Source organism: Narcine bancroftii, chromosome 7 (assembly GCF_036971445.1).
Source record: "Narcine bancroftii isolate sNarBan1 chromosome 7, sNarBan1.hap1, whole genome shotgun sequence".
Lineage (NCBI taxonomy): Eukaryota > Metazoa > Chordata > Chondrichthyes > Torpediniformes > Narcinidae > Narcine > Narcine bancroftii.
The window spans coordinates 48,978,657-48,997,490 of NC_091475.1; the positions used below are offsets into that span (position 1 = coordinate 48,978,657).

Consider the following 18,834-nt stretch of genomic DNA (forward strand, 5'->3'; position numbering starts at 1 on the left):
CATATGTTCCAAGAAACCACGACTCAGCTTTTATTCCTTAGCTTCCATGACCATCTCCACTGTAAATAGAGATGAGAAATATTCATTTAAGACCTCATCCATCTTCCATGGCTCGACAAATAGTGACCTCATTGATCTTCAATGGGGACTATTCAATCCCATGTTACCCTTTTGCATTTAATATACTCGGAGAATCTCTTAGAATTCCTTAAGTAATCTCATGGACCAAAAATGTCAGTTATGTATTATGATGCAGCTGGAAGCAGACACAAAACTCGAGAAAGACTGTACAACAGGCTTTATTCAGTTAAAAGTTTCTGCTACATTGCTAGTTGTACTGGTAACTCCGGAGTGACTGCTCCAGAGGGGCCAGCTCAGGATTATATGCCGGGCAGTTGATTTACAACTGGCCGGGTGGAGTTATGTCTATTCAGGTCAGCTGATTGACAGCTGGCCAGGTGTGGTCTGTCCTCCAGTGATCTTCTTGCAGGTACAGAGATCGCCCCCTGCAGTAGGCTAGTGGTGTATTACCACATGTATTTTTACCTTTGCTACATAAAGAGCACCGAGCAGCTGAGTTTCTTCAGCATGTTGTGTTTTTAATCATCTACTTTTGTTACTGTCCTGACTTCCCTCCTGTCTATTCTTCATTTCCTTATTGTATCTTTGTTGCCACAAGCTGTTGGATAATTAAACTATTAATAATGGCATTTACACTGAGCTTAAACTTTTCAATCTTTTCAATCTTCTTCAGCATGATGCTGAAACAAGCCATGAAAGACCTCAACAATGAAGACGCTGTTTACATCCGGTACCGCACGGATGGCAGTCTCTTCAATCTGAGGCGCCTACAAGCTCACAGCAAGACACAAGAGCAACTTGTCCGTGAACTACTCTTTGCAGACGATGCCGCTTTAGTTGCCCATTCAGAGCCAGCTCTTCAGCGCTTGATGTCCTGTTTTGCGGAAACTGCCAAAATGTTTGGCCTGGAAGTCAGCCTGAAGAAAACTGAGGTCCTCCATCAGCCAGCTCCCCACCATGACTACCAGCCCCCCCACATCTCGATCGGGCACACAAAACTCAAAACGGAAAACCAGTTTACCTATCTCGGCTGCACTATTTCATCGGATGCAAGGATCAACAATGAGATACACAACAGACTCGCCAAGGCAAATAGCACCTTTGGAAGACTACACAAAAGAATCTGGAAAAACAATCAACTGAAAAACCTCACAAAGATTAGCGTATACAGAGCCATTGTCATACCCACACTCCTGTTCGGCTCCGAATCATGGGTCCTCTACCGGCATCACCTACGGCTCCTAGAATGCTTCCACCAGTGTTGTCTCCGCTCCATCCTCAACATTCATTGGAGTGACTTCATCTCCAACATCGAAGTACTCGAGATGCCTAAAGAAATCTCTTGGTGCCTCCCACATTGACCACCGCCAGTGGGCTGATATCACCTCAAACCGTGCATCTTGGCGCCTCACAGTTCGGTGGGCAGCAACCTCCTTTGAAGAAGACCGCAGAGCCCACCTCACTGACAAAAGACAAAGGAGGAAAAACCCAACACCCAACCCCAACCAACCAATTTTCCCTTGCAACCGCTGCAACCGTGTCTGCCTGTCCCGCATCGGACTTGTCAGCCACAAACGAACCTGCAGCTGACGTGGACATCTACCCCTCCATAAATCTTCGTCCGCGAAGCCAAGCCAAAGAGAAGAGAAGAAAACTGTACTCACATTAGAACATACCTCATCATAATATCTGGGTCTTTTCAGGCCTGAGATTGTCTGGTCAGTACTTGTTACATTGCTCCAATGTTCCTGGAGAGACTGACAAGTCATAATTTGCATGCAAATATTTTTTATGGCCAAGAAACATATACCAATTTATTGCATTATTTGCTTTATATAATTTCAGTCATTATGAACAATTCACAAACTACAGCCAGAAGAAGTCAAGCAGCACAGACTCAGAAACTAAGTTTCCCAGATTTTGGAAAGATACAAGATGTGCTTGCATGTCCACAAGCTCATGTTTTATATCTTTTAAATAGCTTTTTGGGGGGTGGGGGGCGCTCACTATGCACTTTGCTTCACCTCCCTTCCCTTCTATTCCCTCCTGTCCCAACTAATTTGACTGTGGATCCTGGGTGCACTTATCCTGGATTAATGCATTGTGGCTCAAAGCAAAGGAAATGTTATTGCCTGTACACCATCATTTAGCTCAGCAAACTCTCATTTTATACAGGCCTTTTAATCTTAAAGCAGCTTTTCAAACATTTCAGGCTTTAACCCAGTTGCATTTTTAGACATCACTCCAAAATCTTAAATTAGAATATACCACAATAGCAATGATTAGCAATTAAGTGGTAGGAATTCTTGACTCGGCATTTTTTTGTCTTGGGAGAAAATGCATTGTAGATTTGCTTTTAAACTAAAAGAAGACACACTTTCTCAAATTTATCAGTATAGATCAGGGTTCACTCGCAGATGTCCTATTAAAATTATGAATAATAATCTCATTCCTTCCAAAGATTGCTTCACATTATATTTCAGAGAGCAACTGTATATTCATTAACTATACCAAAGACTTACGGAAACAGTAGATTAATTGGTCACATGCGTGCATTTGGATAGCACAGGTTTGTGTGCCAAAAGACCCTATAACAGTGCTGTATCTCTAAACTAAACTAAATTAAAGTGAACAAGGTTGGATGCTTAAGAATTAAAGCACTTTACCATCTTTTCTTTTTAAACAGTTCCTCAAGTCCTCAAAAGCTGTGCGGAATTCATTGAGAAACATGGCATTGTAGATGGGGTCTACAGGCTCTCAGGGATTACATCTAACATTCAAAGGCTAAGGTAAGGCATCAGTTGCACCAGATTTTTATGACTATAACAGTGTGAAATTGCAGTAGTGGAATTTGAATTTCAGACAACACTCTACATTTAAAGTTGTGTTTGACCCAAGAGTTGTCATGCTTGAAGCTTCATTATACTTAATATTAATGCCTGGTTTTTCTCAGTGAAGGCAACTTCTGTTCTGAATGATCCCCCTCTTGAACTAATGCTTCACATTGCAAAAATCTCTGATTAAAGTGTTAGAAATTTTAAATGGTAAAAATGTTTTTGATGCTGTGGTGAAACACTGTAATTCAAGCATTGAAGAGGTTCTCCCACCCTGATACTGTAACTCCTCCCCCTCAGGATTCCTAATAAAGATGGTACCATCCAATCCCCTCCCTGAGTGACAGCCTTGGAATTGGGGCAACGTCATGTAAGATATGCCTGAGAGTTTATAGCGATTAAAGCCTGTTAATCTTGACTTCTGGTCTGTCGGGTCTAATTGATAGTGCAACAATTTACTCACTATACTTTCATGCTATGAGCAAGGCTATTCGAGCAGAGAAGCTGGACATTGATCAGAAGGATCCGGAGGCCTCCATAAAATTCGACCAGTGGCTGCATTGCCTGAATGCATTTATGAAGTGAAACGATATTCAGGAAGAATTCGACAAGAGATGTGCTGTTTGCACAGGTTGGCCACCACATTTTCCAGATGATTAGTGACTGTGACACTTACTCAGTTGCTATGGAGCTCCTACAAAAACAGTATGGGGCCCTGATGAATGTAATCTACTCCAGATACCTCCTGGGCAGCTGTTGACAAGCACCTGGTGAGTCCATTGATGAATACATTTGGGCCATGCGGGAGCTGGGGCATCAACATTACGGCAGCCATCTATCAGGAGGAGCTGATCAGGGATAAGTGTGGCCAGCTTCAGGTCTGACCATATCAGATAAAGGCTCCAGAAGAAGGGCAATCAGACCCTACAGGTTGTGGTTGATCTCACTAAATCAGTAGAGACAGCCCAAAAGAACGTGGAGCCTTACTCCTCTGGCAATGCAGCCACCATGTGGGGAGCACAGGCACCTCCATCTTGGGTCGTTGAGACCCAAACAGAAGCTGCTATCACCAAGCACTCGAAGTGCTACTGCAGTCAGATGAAGCACCTGTGGAAGAACTGCCCTGCCAGAAGCATGACCTGCTCAAGCTGCGGAAGAAAATGACACTACACAAGGGTATGTAGGTCCAAACCTTTCCCCTGCAGCACCGCTTGTGGGCAGTAGGCATCACCATTTTGGACTGTGTTATTTCCTCCTCAAATTCCGGTCGCGGAGAATAATGCAGTGGGAACCTGGCATCACTTCTGGCTTCAATTCTGGCGGCAAATGTGTGTGAACCATGGGGGCAGCCATCTTTGGGACAGACATCTTGCAGGCCACCAACGCACACATACAGCAGCAGTGAGTCAGGCAATGAGCGGACACTGGTGTCTATGTTCTGGATCAGAGGAACCCACATCAATTGTGAAACTCTGGTCAATCTCAGTACCTCACCATCTCCACCCTTATTGTTGCTGTTGTAGGCAGGAGTTTGGCACAGACCAGCGACCTGATCTGACAAAGGAAGTGTATCTGCAAGATATCCACTGTGTGGGTTCCCTCTGCAAGCTCTACTTTCGAGAACTACCCAATCCTCTCCTCACGTATGAACTCTACAAAAAATTCACAGTGAGTACTCATTCTCCTCTATCTGAAGTTTGCTCCTTTCTCTTCTCCCTCTTCCTGCTGTCAAGCCAATAGTTGGCATATGAGGTACAATCCTCCAAGACTACTCCTGCCCCCCAGCACCTCACCTTTCTTCAGGTGATGTCTGGCGATGGGGCTTTGCAGAGTGCGAGGGATTACAAATCACAACTGATCCTGCCACTAAGCAAAAACCAATCGTGAGTCACAACCCAGCGGATTTGCTTTGGTTTTCTTTGGCTTTTGTTGCCCAGTGAAACACACCCAAGTTTAGGCTCGAAGCTCCGCATGGTATGGCACATTTTGTGTTTAGTAAAATAGTGTCACAGCAAAGAAGCTGTATGTGCAGAGGAGTCTCCTGAGCACTGAAATTTGACTTGCATCCCACTTTGCTAAAGTTCAAAGATGTTTGGATTCACCTGGTGCTAAGCACTTGAGGCTAGGGACTACAGGAAATATGGAAGATTTATGTCTCATGACCATCTGGCACTTTTCCTCAACACCTACTCATTGCAAAGTCAAGGCTTTTAATTTCACTGTAGAAATATGAGTAAAATCTTTGTTCTTTTGATATGTTCATGACCCCATTAGAATGGGGGAAAAAAATAGAATCCTCTCAAGAAGTATACAAGGGGAAGGAAGGCTGGATCAGTGAAAGCAGATAGACTCTTCCATGGGTCTGATCTGTGATGAGTTCAAATCTGAGGTTGGATGAGCAAACCCAGGCTGTTGGCAGGTACCATTGCATTATAATATTTAATCCCACCATGACTGCCCTCAGCTAGAACTGCATGACTTTGATAGGGATTCAACTTGTACCACAAGCGATGTCAATAAAACCTCCTGCTCCATGGTCCACAGAATCTGAGGCCTGATTAAGGAATGATTAATTGTCCTTCAAGTGTGCTTGTGACTGTTATCTCAGCTGTTGATGCATTGGTGGCTCTTGATGCATAACCAAAGTTGCCTTGCCCTCCTCCAATTTTATTCTTGACTTATTTGGGCTATGGTGCTGCATGCAGAGTTCCTGAAGAAGGACAGGAATTCTCAATAGCTGAGACGGAAAAGAGGTCAGCTGGTCATAGTATGACTACAGTGGAGAGGGGCAGAATCTCTTTACAAATGCGTTGTCAATTTATAGCTATAAAGAAAGATTGGATAAGTTGCAGTTGCTCTCTTTGGGCCAGAGAAACCTGAGGGGAGACTTAATTGAGCAGTATAGAATTCTAAGAAGCCTGGGGAGAGTAAAGAAGAAAGACTTATTTCCCCAAGTACCAATGTCAAAATCAGGAGGTAGAGGAGAGAGGATGGGAGGAAAGTATTTCTCACTCAGCTCTTGGTCAGGGTGAGGTAGTAGAGGCTAGCTCGAAGCAACAGTACTTGAAGAATCATAGTTGTAGGGCAATGCATCAAAAGCTGAAGGTGGGATTAGTGGGAAAGCTCTTTTTCGACTGGCACAGACCTAGTGGGCCAAATAGCCTTGTTTTATGCCGCGTATTTTCTCCGAGTTCATAAATGCACATAAACACTTAAGCAGCCATGAACTCACAGACACACGTTCCTCTGTATAAATAAAGAGTATGTACCTAGGCATGAGCAAGTTCTTCATTTATGAAATTTATGAGACACAAACAATATTCTTTTTCCAATCACCTTCACAGAGCCAAGTGCTCTTGGGCTTTCACAAACCTAGAAGCAAGAGGAGACCAAGCAGTTAATGCGGCTCCTCTGGCTGATCTATATCTCCACTCCATTTACACACTCTTCCTCCATAGTCCTTGATACTCAGCCAAAATTTTAAGACCTGAGTCTTCCATTTCACTTAAACTTCTGGAAGGGAATGAATGGATGGGAGAGTGGCAGGTGGGAGAAATGAGAGGTGGGGGTGAGGTGGTGGCAGGTGGGGGTGGGGAAACAATTGAAAGTCCCCATTAATTCCCCTCAGCTCACTCATCAGTAAACATGTAGCCAAGTAAGCACACACTGTGTTCTTCATTTCGGTCCGTGAGCGATTTTGAAATTTCACTGGATCATGATCAAATATCTTCTGTGATCAAGTGATTAAATGTTTGGTCTGAGAGCCAGTCCGGATCATAATTTTTTGTGATGATGCGAATCTCGAAAACCAAAAGAAAGCAATGAAATTGGTTTAACAACAATGAAAATCAAAATGAAAATCAAATAACGTGTGAGATTGGAGTGGGTGAGGAGTTTCAAACATCTCCCATAGGGAATGGTCTAGCAGAGTACTGAGAAACATTAGATATGCATTTGATTAATGTTCTTTATCCAGTCTCCTTTAACAAATATAATTAGACAGCCCGAAGGGATTTGTTACACTTCAAGCTCTATTGTTTTCACCTTTAGGAGGCTGTAGCTGCTCAGTCAGAGGAGGAGCAGCTGGTGAGGATCCAAGATGTCATCAAAGAGCTACCTCCTCCACATTACAGGTGAGCTCACAGATGGGATTGCAGAGGATCAGTAGATTGTTTTATACCAAACTGTACAACATTAAGGCTTAATGACAGTAAATGGGAGAGTCTGACCAGCCAATTACTCTGGGGGAGCTGGTGACTCAATGCGTTCTTTGAGTTAGAAATGGTGGTTTACCAGTTGAGTTGTGCATGACTCTGTGAGACTGGGAAGGTACAGACGTACTGGAAGTATACATCGCTAGGCTCCTGGCAGGCAGCACATCAGACTCCATGAGGAAGGGCATCATCACCCTCATCTTCATTGTCCTTGAGATGACTGCGGCGGAGAGGAGGCAGTCACACCCTCTTTTGCAGTACATTGATTGGCTAAGTGTGTGTGGAGAAGGATGCAAGGGCCCATGTCGTGGTTCATCCCCAGCAGCAGCCTGACAGATGTATCTCCGATGTATGGGATGTTCCTGGGGACGTGCACAGAGTCAGACATCCAGAACTGGTGAAAGATACACTTTGGTCCATCCAAAACCTGTTGGTTTTCAGCGCACATAAATGTTGGTGCCGACTGGCACATTGCGGGCTGCAGGAGCATGTGCTGAGGGACGCACTGAGGCTTGGTGCAGCCAATGTGAGGGCTCTGTAGGGAAGGAACACAGTCTAGAGTCCTCATGGCATTGAGGGGCTGAGACCGAGGGGAAGTCCCTCAAACAACAGAGGAGAGCAATGCTGCTAAATAGAAATTAAAGTAACAATAGACAGTAATGGAAATGTAGGGATACGGAACTAAAGGTGCAAAGAAACTCTATTCGGTTTTCTGTTAGTAAATACATCATTGTGAATAAAGTCTATTTTTGGTTTTTTAAAAAAGCCAGGAGATAAACATCCCATTTCTATAAATCTCCATTGCGCCAAACCGATCTCCGGCTCTCAGTAAGAACTAAGCCCCCTGTGGTTTTAGTACACTATTTTCAGACAGCTAACATGCAAGGAGATTCAACTACAAAATAAATGTTAAATTTTTTTAAATTCCAAGAGGAAACACAGGAGAAAAAAGGAATGGCATCATTTTCTTCCCAGATTGCAGAGGATCAGTAGATTGTTTTATACCAAACTGTACGACATTAAGGCTTGATAACAGTAAATGGGAGAGTCTGACCAGACAATTACGCTGGGGGAGCTGGTGACTCAATGCGCTATTTGAGTCAGAAATGGTGGTTTACCAGTTGAGTTGTGCATGACTCTGTGAGATTGGGAAGGTACAGACGTACTGGAAGTATACATAGCTAGGCTCCTGGCAGGCAGCACATCAGACTCCATGAGGAAGGGCATCATCACCCTCATCTTCATTGTCCTTGAGATGACTGCGGTGGAGAGGAGGCAGTCACCCCCTCTTTGCAGTACATTGATTGGCTAAGTGTGTGTGGAGAAGGATGCAAGGGCCCATGTCGTGGTTTTGAACCTCGTAGCTTTCTGACCAGTCAGTCAGGCGCATTTAATTTTGTACGTCGACAGAGAATTTCTCAAACCTTCTCCTCATTGGTACATTAGACAGACTCCAGGATTCAATACAAATAGGAGGTGGTTTGAACCATGGTGATACCTGGTTTTATCCAGATGAAACATCTTTTGCTGTTACATTGGTAACAAGTGTACCATTGGTAGTTGAATGTTTAACCTGAGGCTGGATTGTTGATCAAAGACATGAGTTTGAATCCCAACATAGAATACAGGGAATATAAATTTAAATAACTAAATAAGCCTGAAATTACCCAAATAAATCTACTCCTATAAAGGGCTCCATGAAACCACAGAAATGCCATAAAACCTTGCCCAGGTCACGAATTTCATTCAGTGAAGGAACTCTGTTGTTCTTACCTCGTTTAACATTATGTGACTCCAGACCCATCAATGTTAGCCATGCCTGCATCCTGTGAATTAATTAAAAAATTATATTTAATACACAGGTGGTATTTTATTGGGTAGATTTATGTATTTGTGGTGCAAGTCACCAAAACATTTCATAATGTATTTTGAATCTTTCAGCATTAAACAAAAATAATGTACTTATTCCTCCTCCTGCAGAACTTTGGAGTACCTGAGCAAACATTTAACTCATATAGCTTCCTTTAGCACCAAGACAAACATGCACTCCCGGAACCTAGCCCTTGTCTGGGCTCCCAATCTACTGAGGTAAGCTATCAAAGTAACCTCTATTTGCCAACCTTTGGCTAATTGTGTAATAGTGATTCTCAACTTTTTTCTTTCCATTTACAAACCACTTTAAGTAATCCCTATACCATCGGTGCTCTGTGATTAGTAAGGGATTGCTTAAGGTGGTATGTGAGTGGGATGTGAGAAGGTTGAGAATCACTGCACTAGACCCAATTGGTACTGAAATATTTTGCTTGAGAAAAATTGTCATTGGCCCATTTCCTTTGGAGTTATGAAACCATGCACATAATGAGTCAATTAGGTATGATTAAAACAGTGGTTTTCAAACTTTTTCTTTCCATCCATGAACCACCTTAAGCACCTATGGCATAGGGAATACTTAAAGTGGTATATGAGTGGAAAGAAAAAGGTTGAGAACCACTGGTGTAGAAGAAAAAAAACCATGGCATCAAAGTATCACTTTAGAACAATCAAACTGAGAATTGGCGGACAAAAAAGTAAAATACAAAACATTACAAACGTATAAGGTGGAAAAGAACAGAATGAAAATAAAGCAGAAATATTACGAGCTAGGAGAAAAAAAATGCACAAAATACTAGCCTGGCAACTTAAAACAGAACAAGCTAAAATAACTGTATTGGCAGCAAGGAAAAAGTACAAACAAATTACATATAACCCAACAGAGGAATTCTATGAACAATTATACAGAACTGAGAACAAAGGGAAAGAAGACAAAATAGATGAGTTTTTAGCTAAAATTGAACTACCGAAATTGCAAGAAGAGGAGCAAAACAAATTGATAAAACCATTTGAAATAGAGGAAATACAGGATATATTAAAAAAGCTACCAAACAATAAAATGCCTGGAGATGACGTACTCCCAAGAGAATTCTATAAAACATTTAAAGAGTTATTAATCCCTCCTCTCCTGGAAGTAATGAACCAGATAGAAGAAACACAAAACTTGCCAGATTCATGTCTTCTTTTCTTTTCTTTGGCTTGGCTTCGCGTACAAAGATTTATGAAGGGGTGTGTCCACGCCTGCTGCAAGCTCATTGGTGACTGACAAGTCCGATGCGGGACAGGCAGGCACGGTTGCAGTGGTTGCAAGGGAAAATTGGTCAGTTGGGGTTGGGTGTTGGGTTTTTAATTACAGTGATACCAAAGACGGGGAAAGATCAACTAACACCAGCATCGTATAGACCAATATCTCTTCTTAATTCAGATTATAAGATAATAGCAAAACTATTAGCAAACAGATTGGCCGACTGTGTAACAAAAATAGTAAAACTAGATCAAACTGGATTTATTAAGAAAAGACGAACAACAGACAATGTCTGTAAGTTCATCAACTAAATTCATGGAGTACAAGGAAATAAGATACCAACAGTGGCTGTTGCTTTAGACATAGAGAAAGCCTTTTACAGGGTAGAGTGGAATTATTTATTCAAAGTATTACAGAGGTTCAACCTACCAGAAAAATATATTAATTGGATTAAAGCATTATATAAGGGACCATTGGCAAAGGTGACAGTAAATGGATATGTATCAAACCAATTTAAATTAAGTAGATCAACTAGGCAGGGATGTCCACTATCTCCTTTACTGTTCACTTTAGCAATAGAACCATTGGCAGAATTGATAAGAACAGAAAATAAAATAAAAGGGATAAAAATAAAGGAGAAGGAATATAAAATCAGTTTATTTGCAGATGACATCATAGAACTAGAATGAACCAGAAATATCAATAAAAGAACTACATAAGAAATTGAAGGAATATGGAGAAATATCAGGGTACAAGATCAATACAAATAAAAGTGAAACGATGCCAATGAATAATGCGGATTACACAGAGTTTAAAAAAGAATCACCATTTAAATGGCAAACATAAGCAATCCGATACCTGGTATTAGATTAGATAATAATTTAGGCCACCCATTCAAATTAAATTATCAGCCATTAATGAAGAAAGAACATTGGAAAGAGTTGCCTCTAACATTGATAGGGAGGGTAAATTGCATTAAAATGAATATCTTCCCAAGGATACAATGGCTATTTCAATCACTACCAATTCCCTTAACAGGGAAATATTTCAATGAACTAAAGAGAATAATAAGAAAATTCTTATGGAAAGGGGGGAACTGAGGATAGCGCTAGATAAATTAACAGAATGGTACAAATAAGGTGGTTTTCAGCTACCAAACTTTAAAAATTATTATAGAGCAGCACAATTAAGGTATTTATCAGATTTTTATCAAACAAGGGAAAAACCAGACTGGACCAAGATAGAGCTAGATAAAATAGGGGAGAAGGTACCAGAACATATACTTTATAAGTGGAATGAAAAACTTGTGCAATATAGTTCACCAGTACTGCACCATCTGCTCAACATTTGGAAGAAGATTCACTTAGAAAGGAAAAAACAACAAATTACCAACTATTAAAATTATTATTGACCCAAAATTAACTAATCTCTTTCACAATAGATAACCTTTCCTTTAGAGAATGGGAGAGAAAAGGAATTAAAAGAATACAAAATTGTTTTTTGGGAAATAATTTATTATCATTTGAACAAATGAAGTACAAATATGGAATAACTCACGGTACAATGTTTGCATACCACCAACTGAAAACCTACTTAAAGGACAAATTGGGAAACAGACTGAGATTACCAGAAGGAAGCAGCTTTGAATATGTGATTACAGAAACAATGATAATAAAAAGATTTATAACAAAGATGTATATCAAGCTGCAAGAGAAGGAAAATGATGAAATAAGTTATAAACCCAAACAAAATTAGGAAAAAGATTTAAACATAAAGATAAAAAATGAAATATGGGAAAAGTTATGCTCTGGAACTATAAAAAATATAATAAACATGAGGTTACACATGATACAATATAATTGGTTACACAGGCTATATATCGCACCACAAAAGTTAAATAAATGGGACCCAACAGTATCAGATAGATGTTTTCGCTGTAAGAAGGAAACGGGAACAACAGTACATGCAGTTTGGGCATGTGAGAAAGTGAAAAAGTTTTGGGAAGATCTAAATCAGGTATTAAATAAAATCACAAAAAGCAACATACCAAAAAATCCAGAGATCTTTCTTCTAAGTAATATAAGAAGTAAAAAATTAGGCCTCAAACTGGATGAAGTGCAAAAAAGATTTATTATGATAGCCTTAGCAGAAGCAAAAAAATGTATAATGTCAACTTGGAAATCAGAAGAGAGCCTGAGAGTACAACAATGGTACATGGAAATGAATAAATGTATTCCATTGGAAAAAATAACATATAATTTAAAAAATAACCACGTTATTTGAACAAATTTGGGAACCGTACATGGAACACAACAGAGAGGGCCTACCGTGGACCTCCATCCCCTAAAATGATAAAATGAGAAGACAAAGTGACCTGATCCAGTGTGTAAAAGTAGATGACACAATTTTCTTATTTATTTTCATTGTGTGATGACATCGTTTAATGGTTTTATTCTATTGTATGTGTTGAACGTTTAATGGGTTTGGAGGGGGGTGAGAAGGAGAGAGGGAAGGTAGGGGGGAAAAGGGGAGAAAATGCCATTGTGTATATTCAAGAAGGAAATGTTTGTGTGTATTTTGATTGATATGGTTCATAGTGTAAAAAATTTTTTAAAATTATATAGAACAATCAAACTGAAGATGCTGGCTAATCTGAAATGAAATAGAAAAATGGTGAAGGTATTTCTCAGATCAGTTTTCATCTGTAGAAAGTAAAACATTATTTATTCGCTGACTCGAAATTAGCGTGGCACTACAATGTAGGAGGCTCTGTTGCTGTGCAGGGTCTCACAGTGATAGATGGGGCTGGATTTGCACAAGAAAAGTGGAATTCCTCATGGGTGAGTGGGAAGTGCAAGTAGGACACCATTGACCACAAATTCTGACCTGATCCTTCAATGACCTTTCATCAATAGAAGGGGAAAGTTATCGACCCTGCAGGCTTTAAACAAGTAGGAGGAAACAGCCACATAGAACACTAACATTCAGACAAGTTTGATCCTCAGCTTACTTCATACGCCTCAATTCCTTTAATAGTCCAAAATCTATTGATCTCAGTTCAGAACATTTGTATGTCCACAACTCTCGAGGGTAGCCAGTTCCAAAGATTTAACTCCCTTTGAGTGAAGAGGCTTCTCTTCATTTCTAAAAGGCTTTCCCTTTGTTTTGAGTCTGTGACCCCTGATTCTGGACTCCTTGGCAATATTTACTCTCTTGAACCCCCTCAGCATTTTAGATATGCTTATGTCATTTTTTTTTCTAAACTCTAAACAGCAGATGTCCACCCTTTATTATTTCAAAAGTCAAAAGGTAAGTGGTGGTGGGACTAATGAAGGAACAAAGACTGGTGTGGAGAACCTTGACCATCCAGATAAGGAGTCTGAAAGCGGATAAAGTCCTTTATCTGAAGATAAATTACTTTTCCTCGTTTATACTCTGTAGGAGTCAAAAGGCAGGGAGTTCCGAATGTTCCTAGGCAGAAAGGTGAGTTGGTGAGTAAGTGGAAATGTTCCACGTACATTCACCCTGATGCATTTGTTCTCCTCAGAGGATCAAGTTACCCACGTGATTATTTGTGCATGTTTGCTCCACTCACCATTGAATAAAATCTCTCAGAAACTCTGAACTGGAAAAGTCATCACACTTAGTTAATAGAGCATTGTGGTAATAACATTGAAATTTACCATCCACTAGATTGTGTTTAGAAGCATGAAAATTAGATAATCAGGCAGCCAACTCCCTTCGGAATTCTTTCACTGGCTTGAAAATCCAAAGTTGTTCAAGGGACTCATTCAGTTTTGTTGCTTCCTTGTTTTAGAATAACTGTCAGCCAAGTGCTGTGAGATTGTTTATAAACAAGAACAACTGATGTGGGGTCTGAAGATACACTCACTCAAATATTCACTGTCTCAACATGCCATTCAAGCAGTAAAGCCTTGAATATGGCCTGTTAAACATCATGTGGGAGTGGGAGTGGGGGTGGGATTTGAGCCACAGCTACGAAGCTTCAATAGCTATGGTGAACAATCTACTGGCACAAGAGCGCTTCAGCTCGGCTGACCACAGCATATTGTGGCTCTCTGCCTTCCTTTAGCTCCAGCATTGAAGCCGGTGGCTGCGGCCAGGACCGTACGCACACGAACCTGCACACAAGTCCTGCCAGAAGCCACTGATATCAGTGGTCCATTTTGCAGAGGCTCTTGCATCTTCCCAGATGCAGCTCAAGAGAGCCCATATTTTATACTTTTCCTACCACTTGGTGTGTGAAACTTCAGCCCTTTCCCTTGATCCACACATAAAGATACTGCTTACAAATCATCTGGTGGCTTTTCCAGAATTATAAGAGCTCCAGATTTGACCTCGGGAAGATTTGATGGTGGTGACCTTATGCACCTCACATCTGTCCCCAAATAATTATTTGCATGAATAGCCAGATACTTTACATTAGTGCTTCTGATCTAGATAAACAGGCAGGATGAAGAAGTTATCTGTTTCAAGGATCGTCTTCAGGGAGGCAAGTTAGAGAGGAAAAGGAAAAAAAAGGTTTAGGAAATAAATTTCAGAGTTTGGGATATGGGACACCAATGTTGGAGTAATGAAAGTCAGGGATGGCTGCAATTCCAAAGGCAAAACTCAATCTCAAGACTTCCTGAGAATTCCACAATGAATGCATGCTGAATGTCCCAGTGTAAGCATTATACGGAGAGGGGAAGGGCTGCAGCTGACTCTTGCCTCGTTTTCCTTGGCAAAACCAAGGTAGAAGCAGTCCAAAGTAACTGGTGCAAGGTTTGCTGTTAGAGCTGATGATGAGGTAGGGGACCTGTTTGGAGAGAATTCCACAAAATGGAAGAGCCACTGTTGGCGTCATTCCTATCAAGAGCAGCAGGCTATATTAGAACATGCCCCAAAGAAGCACTCAGTGAAGATAATCTTAAAAAAATACTTTGCTGGAAGTGTAAATATCCTATGAGAGGTACATGGGATATTGAGTGGCACAGTTAGGGGAGCGGATAGCGCAATGCTGGTACAGCACCAGTGTCCGGGTTCGATTCCAGCGCTATCTGTAAGGAGTTTGTAAGTGTTCCCTGTGCCCGTGCAGGTTTCCTCCAGGTGCTCGGGTTTCCTCCCATGGTAAATGGGCAGCACGGGCTCGTAAACCAGAAAGGGCCCATTACTGTGATGTATGTCTAAACTAAATTAAAAATAGCATTCAAATGAAGAAACATGAGAACAAATTATTGTTGTTTTTTCCAAAAGAATGATAAAAAATCAACTCTTTAATCTTACACATAGCACCTTGTATTTATCCACAGGTCAAAAGAAATAGAGGGATCTGGATATAATAATGATGCTGCATTTCTGGAGGTGCGAGTTCAGTCCATTGTTATTGAATTCATCCTGAATCATGTCAATCAGCTGTTTACCAGCAACACAGCCCAGCCTAAGCAGGAGACAGAAGGTAGGACTGAAGCAGTCAAGACACAGTTCTCTACCCTCTGCCCCAGCTGAGTGGTGTTTGAATGTGCCATGTGTTGTGATACTGGTCTTTTCAGCCCAAGTACCTGCAGAAGAAATCAGAAACATGACTGTATTCATTCAGGGTCTTATCACATGCTTGGGACACACAGTACAGCTTACTGACAATTCACTACAAATGAAATGCAAATTTGAAAAACTGAAGATGCTGGAAATTTGAAATAAAACCCAAAAAAAAATCCTGAAAGGCTTAGCTGGTCAGGCAGCATCTTTGGAAAGAGAATCAGAGTTAATATTTTGGGTCTGATATTCTGGCATTCAGACAAAGGGTCTTGACCCAAAATGTTCATGTGCTTCACCTTTCACGGATGCCGTATGATCTGCTGAGTATTTCCAGTATTTTCTGGTTTTACTAATGAAATGTAGCAACATGTTATATTCCAAGGTATGGTGGTTGGTTGCATGTATCTCTATTGATCGCCAGGTCCCATGACCCTAAGGAACAATGATAATGGAGGGAGGAAGCGATGGAGGTGTGAGGAGAATGTGGGGTAGGGATGGGTAATTTTAATCGATGGGAAACTCAGAAATGTTACTAGTGTATGTTTGCCATGTTTGAGGACAGAGATGGGGTATTGTTAACAGTGAGGGTGGGGAAGAAAGATCACAGGTTGGTGGGGAATGAAAAGGTGGGAGATTGTTGAGGGAGTGAACCGCTCAACCCCACTGACTTTAAAGACTCTACTTGCTTGGAGCTCCTCCGCAGCCACCCTGCACTGGGTACAGTTGATGAACACCCTGACAACAACTGGACGAGACTGAAAAGCTCTGTTTCTGCTCATGCAAATACTGCTTTCAGAATCCAGAAACGAAATCGCCCTGACTGGTTTCGTGCAAGTGCGGACAAGTTTGTTTCAATACTGTTCGAGAAAAGAGCAGCCCACCGAGCACTACAGCAAGACACGTCTGCCTCAACGCTGGCAGCTGACCAGTCTGCTGAGCAGAAAGTTCAAAGAGCCACCAGGACTGTGATGCAAGAATACTGGAGAGATCTCACCGCACACTTCGAAAACAGTGCAAATTGCAGCAACATTAGAGCGATGTACAGCGGAATCAAAGAAGCTCTAGGTCCAGTACCTAAGAAATCTGCTCCACTCCTCGCTCTCGACAGGAGTCTCCTCACAGGCCTCGACTCTCAACTACACTGCTGGGTTGAACATTACAGCTCTCTCTATGCAAAACCAGTCAATGTAGACCCTGACATCATCAACAACACCCTGTCACAGCTACCCGTCCTAGCAGAGCTAGATGCTGAATTTACCATTACCTATGTCAGAAAAGCAGTCCACTGCAGGAAAAATAACAAATCACCTGGAATCGATGGTATCCCCTCTGAGATTTTGAAGCTTGGCAGCTAAGTGCTCATCTCAGAGTTCACAATGCTATTCAAAACATGCTGGCTCCACCGTTGCATCCCCAAAGATCTGCAGGATGCGAAAATTGTTACCCTTTACAAGAACAAAGATAACCGGCAAGACTGCAACAACTGCTCAGCCTTGTAGGCAAGATACTCTGTCATGCAATCCTCCCCTGCCTGCAAACCATCGCCAACTGAATACTGCCTGAAAGCCAATGTGGCTTTCGACCATCTCGATCAACTATCAATATGGTCTTCACCTTTCGCCAACTACAAGAGAGATGCATTGAACATCATGAACCCCTCTACGTGTACTTATCAACCTCACCAAGGCGTTTGACTATGTTAGTCGCTTAGGCCTATTCCATGTCTTAAAACATCTTGGCTGCCCTGGCACACTACTGTCCATCATCGTCCAATTTCACAACAACATGCAGGCCACCGCCCAATTAGATGGCTTGAGATCAGAAGAGTTCCCAATCTGCTGTGGCATAAAATGGCTGCATACTCGCTCCAGTTCTGTTTGGCAATTTCTTCTCTGCTCTTCTGTGCCGCGCCTTTCCAGTGGCTTCAGGCATAGCCCTGCATACAAGGAGCTCCGGAAAACTTTTTAATCTGTCATGGCTCCATGCCAAGAACAAAATCAGAAGAGTTATGATTCGAGAACTGCTCTATGCAGATGATGTTGCCTTCGTGGCTCACTCCCAGCCAGAGCTGCAAGTGTTGTGCGATGCATTTGCATCTGCCTGCACCAAATTTGGTCTGAAAATCAGCCTGGGCAAGACAGTTGTCTTTAGCCAACAAACCCACTCCATCAATTACTATCAATGGGTCAGTGCTCGCCAACGTAGAGCAAATCTGCTACTTGGGCTCAAGCATGACAACAACAAACTCACTCGACGCAGAACTGGACACACGCCTGGGAAAAGCATCCACTACCTTCAGACACCTCTGTGCCCAGGTGTGGAATAACTCCCACCTCTCCACCAAGTTGAAGATCCGAGTCTACGAGGTCTGCGTGCTGACTACTCTTCTCCGCGGCTTTAAATCCTGGGTCGCATACAGAGAGCAAGAACACGGCCTTAACGCACTCCATTTCCATTGCCTCAGATCCATCCTCAGCTACTCATGGGATGACAGAGTCACAAACGTCCAAGTCCTGGAGAAGACTGGAAGTACAGACCTCTACTCAATCATCCGCGCTTGCCGCCTGCGGTGGGCTAGCCACATTGTCCATATGGAGGACAGCTGATTGCCCAAAGATATCCTCTACGGTAGGTGACCAGATGCTCCCCGCCCTGTTGGCCACCCATGTCTTCGCTACAAAGACGTAATCAAGTGCGATCTCCAGTCATTCCACGTTAACCATACTGACTGGGAAGACCTCGCAAAAAATCGCACTGCATGGCGTTCTGTGATTCACAGTGGCACATCACAATGTGCCAACAACTACAAAAATTTCTGTGAGGGCAGAAGAGTTACAAGGCACCGTGTTCATCTTTGCTCGCGAAGGGATGGGCCATGAATGAGAACTGCTCAATGACGGACTGAAGATTGGAAGAGGTGGTGGGATGAGTGCTCATTCTTTGTAAGGGTGATTGGTGAACTTGAGGGCCAGGTTGTGGAAAGGTGGAACAGTGTGGAAAAAAAATTCCGCACACTGAATTTCATTTACCATCAGCCCAGCGAGGAAAATCC

The 18,834-nt window shown here is 42.0% G+C and overlaps 1 protein-coding gene across 3 annotated transcripts in view; it reads left to right on the plus strand.

Moving 5' to 3' along the window:
* arhgap31 (Rho GTPase activating protein 31) overlaps nucleotides 1-18,834 on the plus strand; it is a 98,010-nt gene that overhangs the window by 54,400 nt on the left and 24,776 nt on the right. For 2 of the 3 annotated variants that reach the window (XM_069890022.1, XM_069890023.1), the window contains exons 2-6: nucleotides 2,768-2,870; nucleotides 4,439-4,583; nucleotides 6,966-7,048; nucleotides 9,110-9,217; nucleotides 15,557-15,702. In XM_069890022.1, coding sequence (XP_069746123.1) covers nucleotides 2,768-2,870; nucleotides 4,439-4,583; nucleotides 6,966-7,048; nucleotides 9,110-9,217; nucleotides 15,557-15,702 — 585 coding nt within the window. The remainder of the gene's footprint in view (nucleotides 1-2,767; nucleotides 2,871-4,438; nucleotides 4,584-6,965; nucleotides 7,049-9,109; nucleotides 9,218-15,556; nucleotides 15,703-18,834) is intronic. The other variant, XM_069890024.1, reaches the window with a different exon arrangement.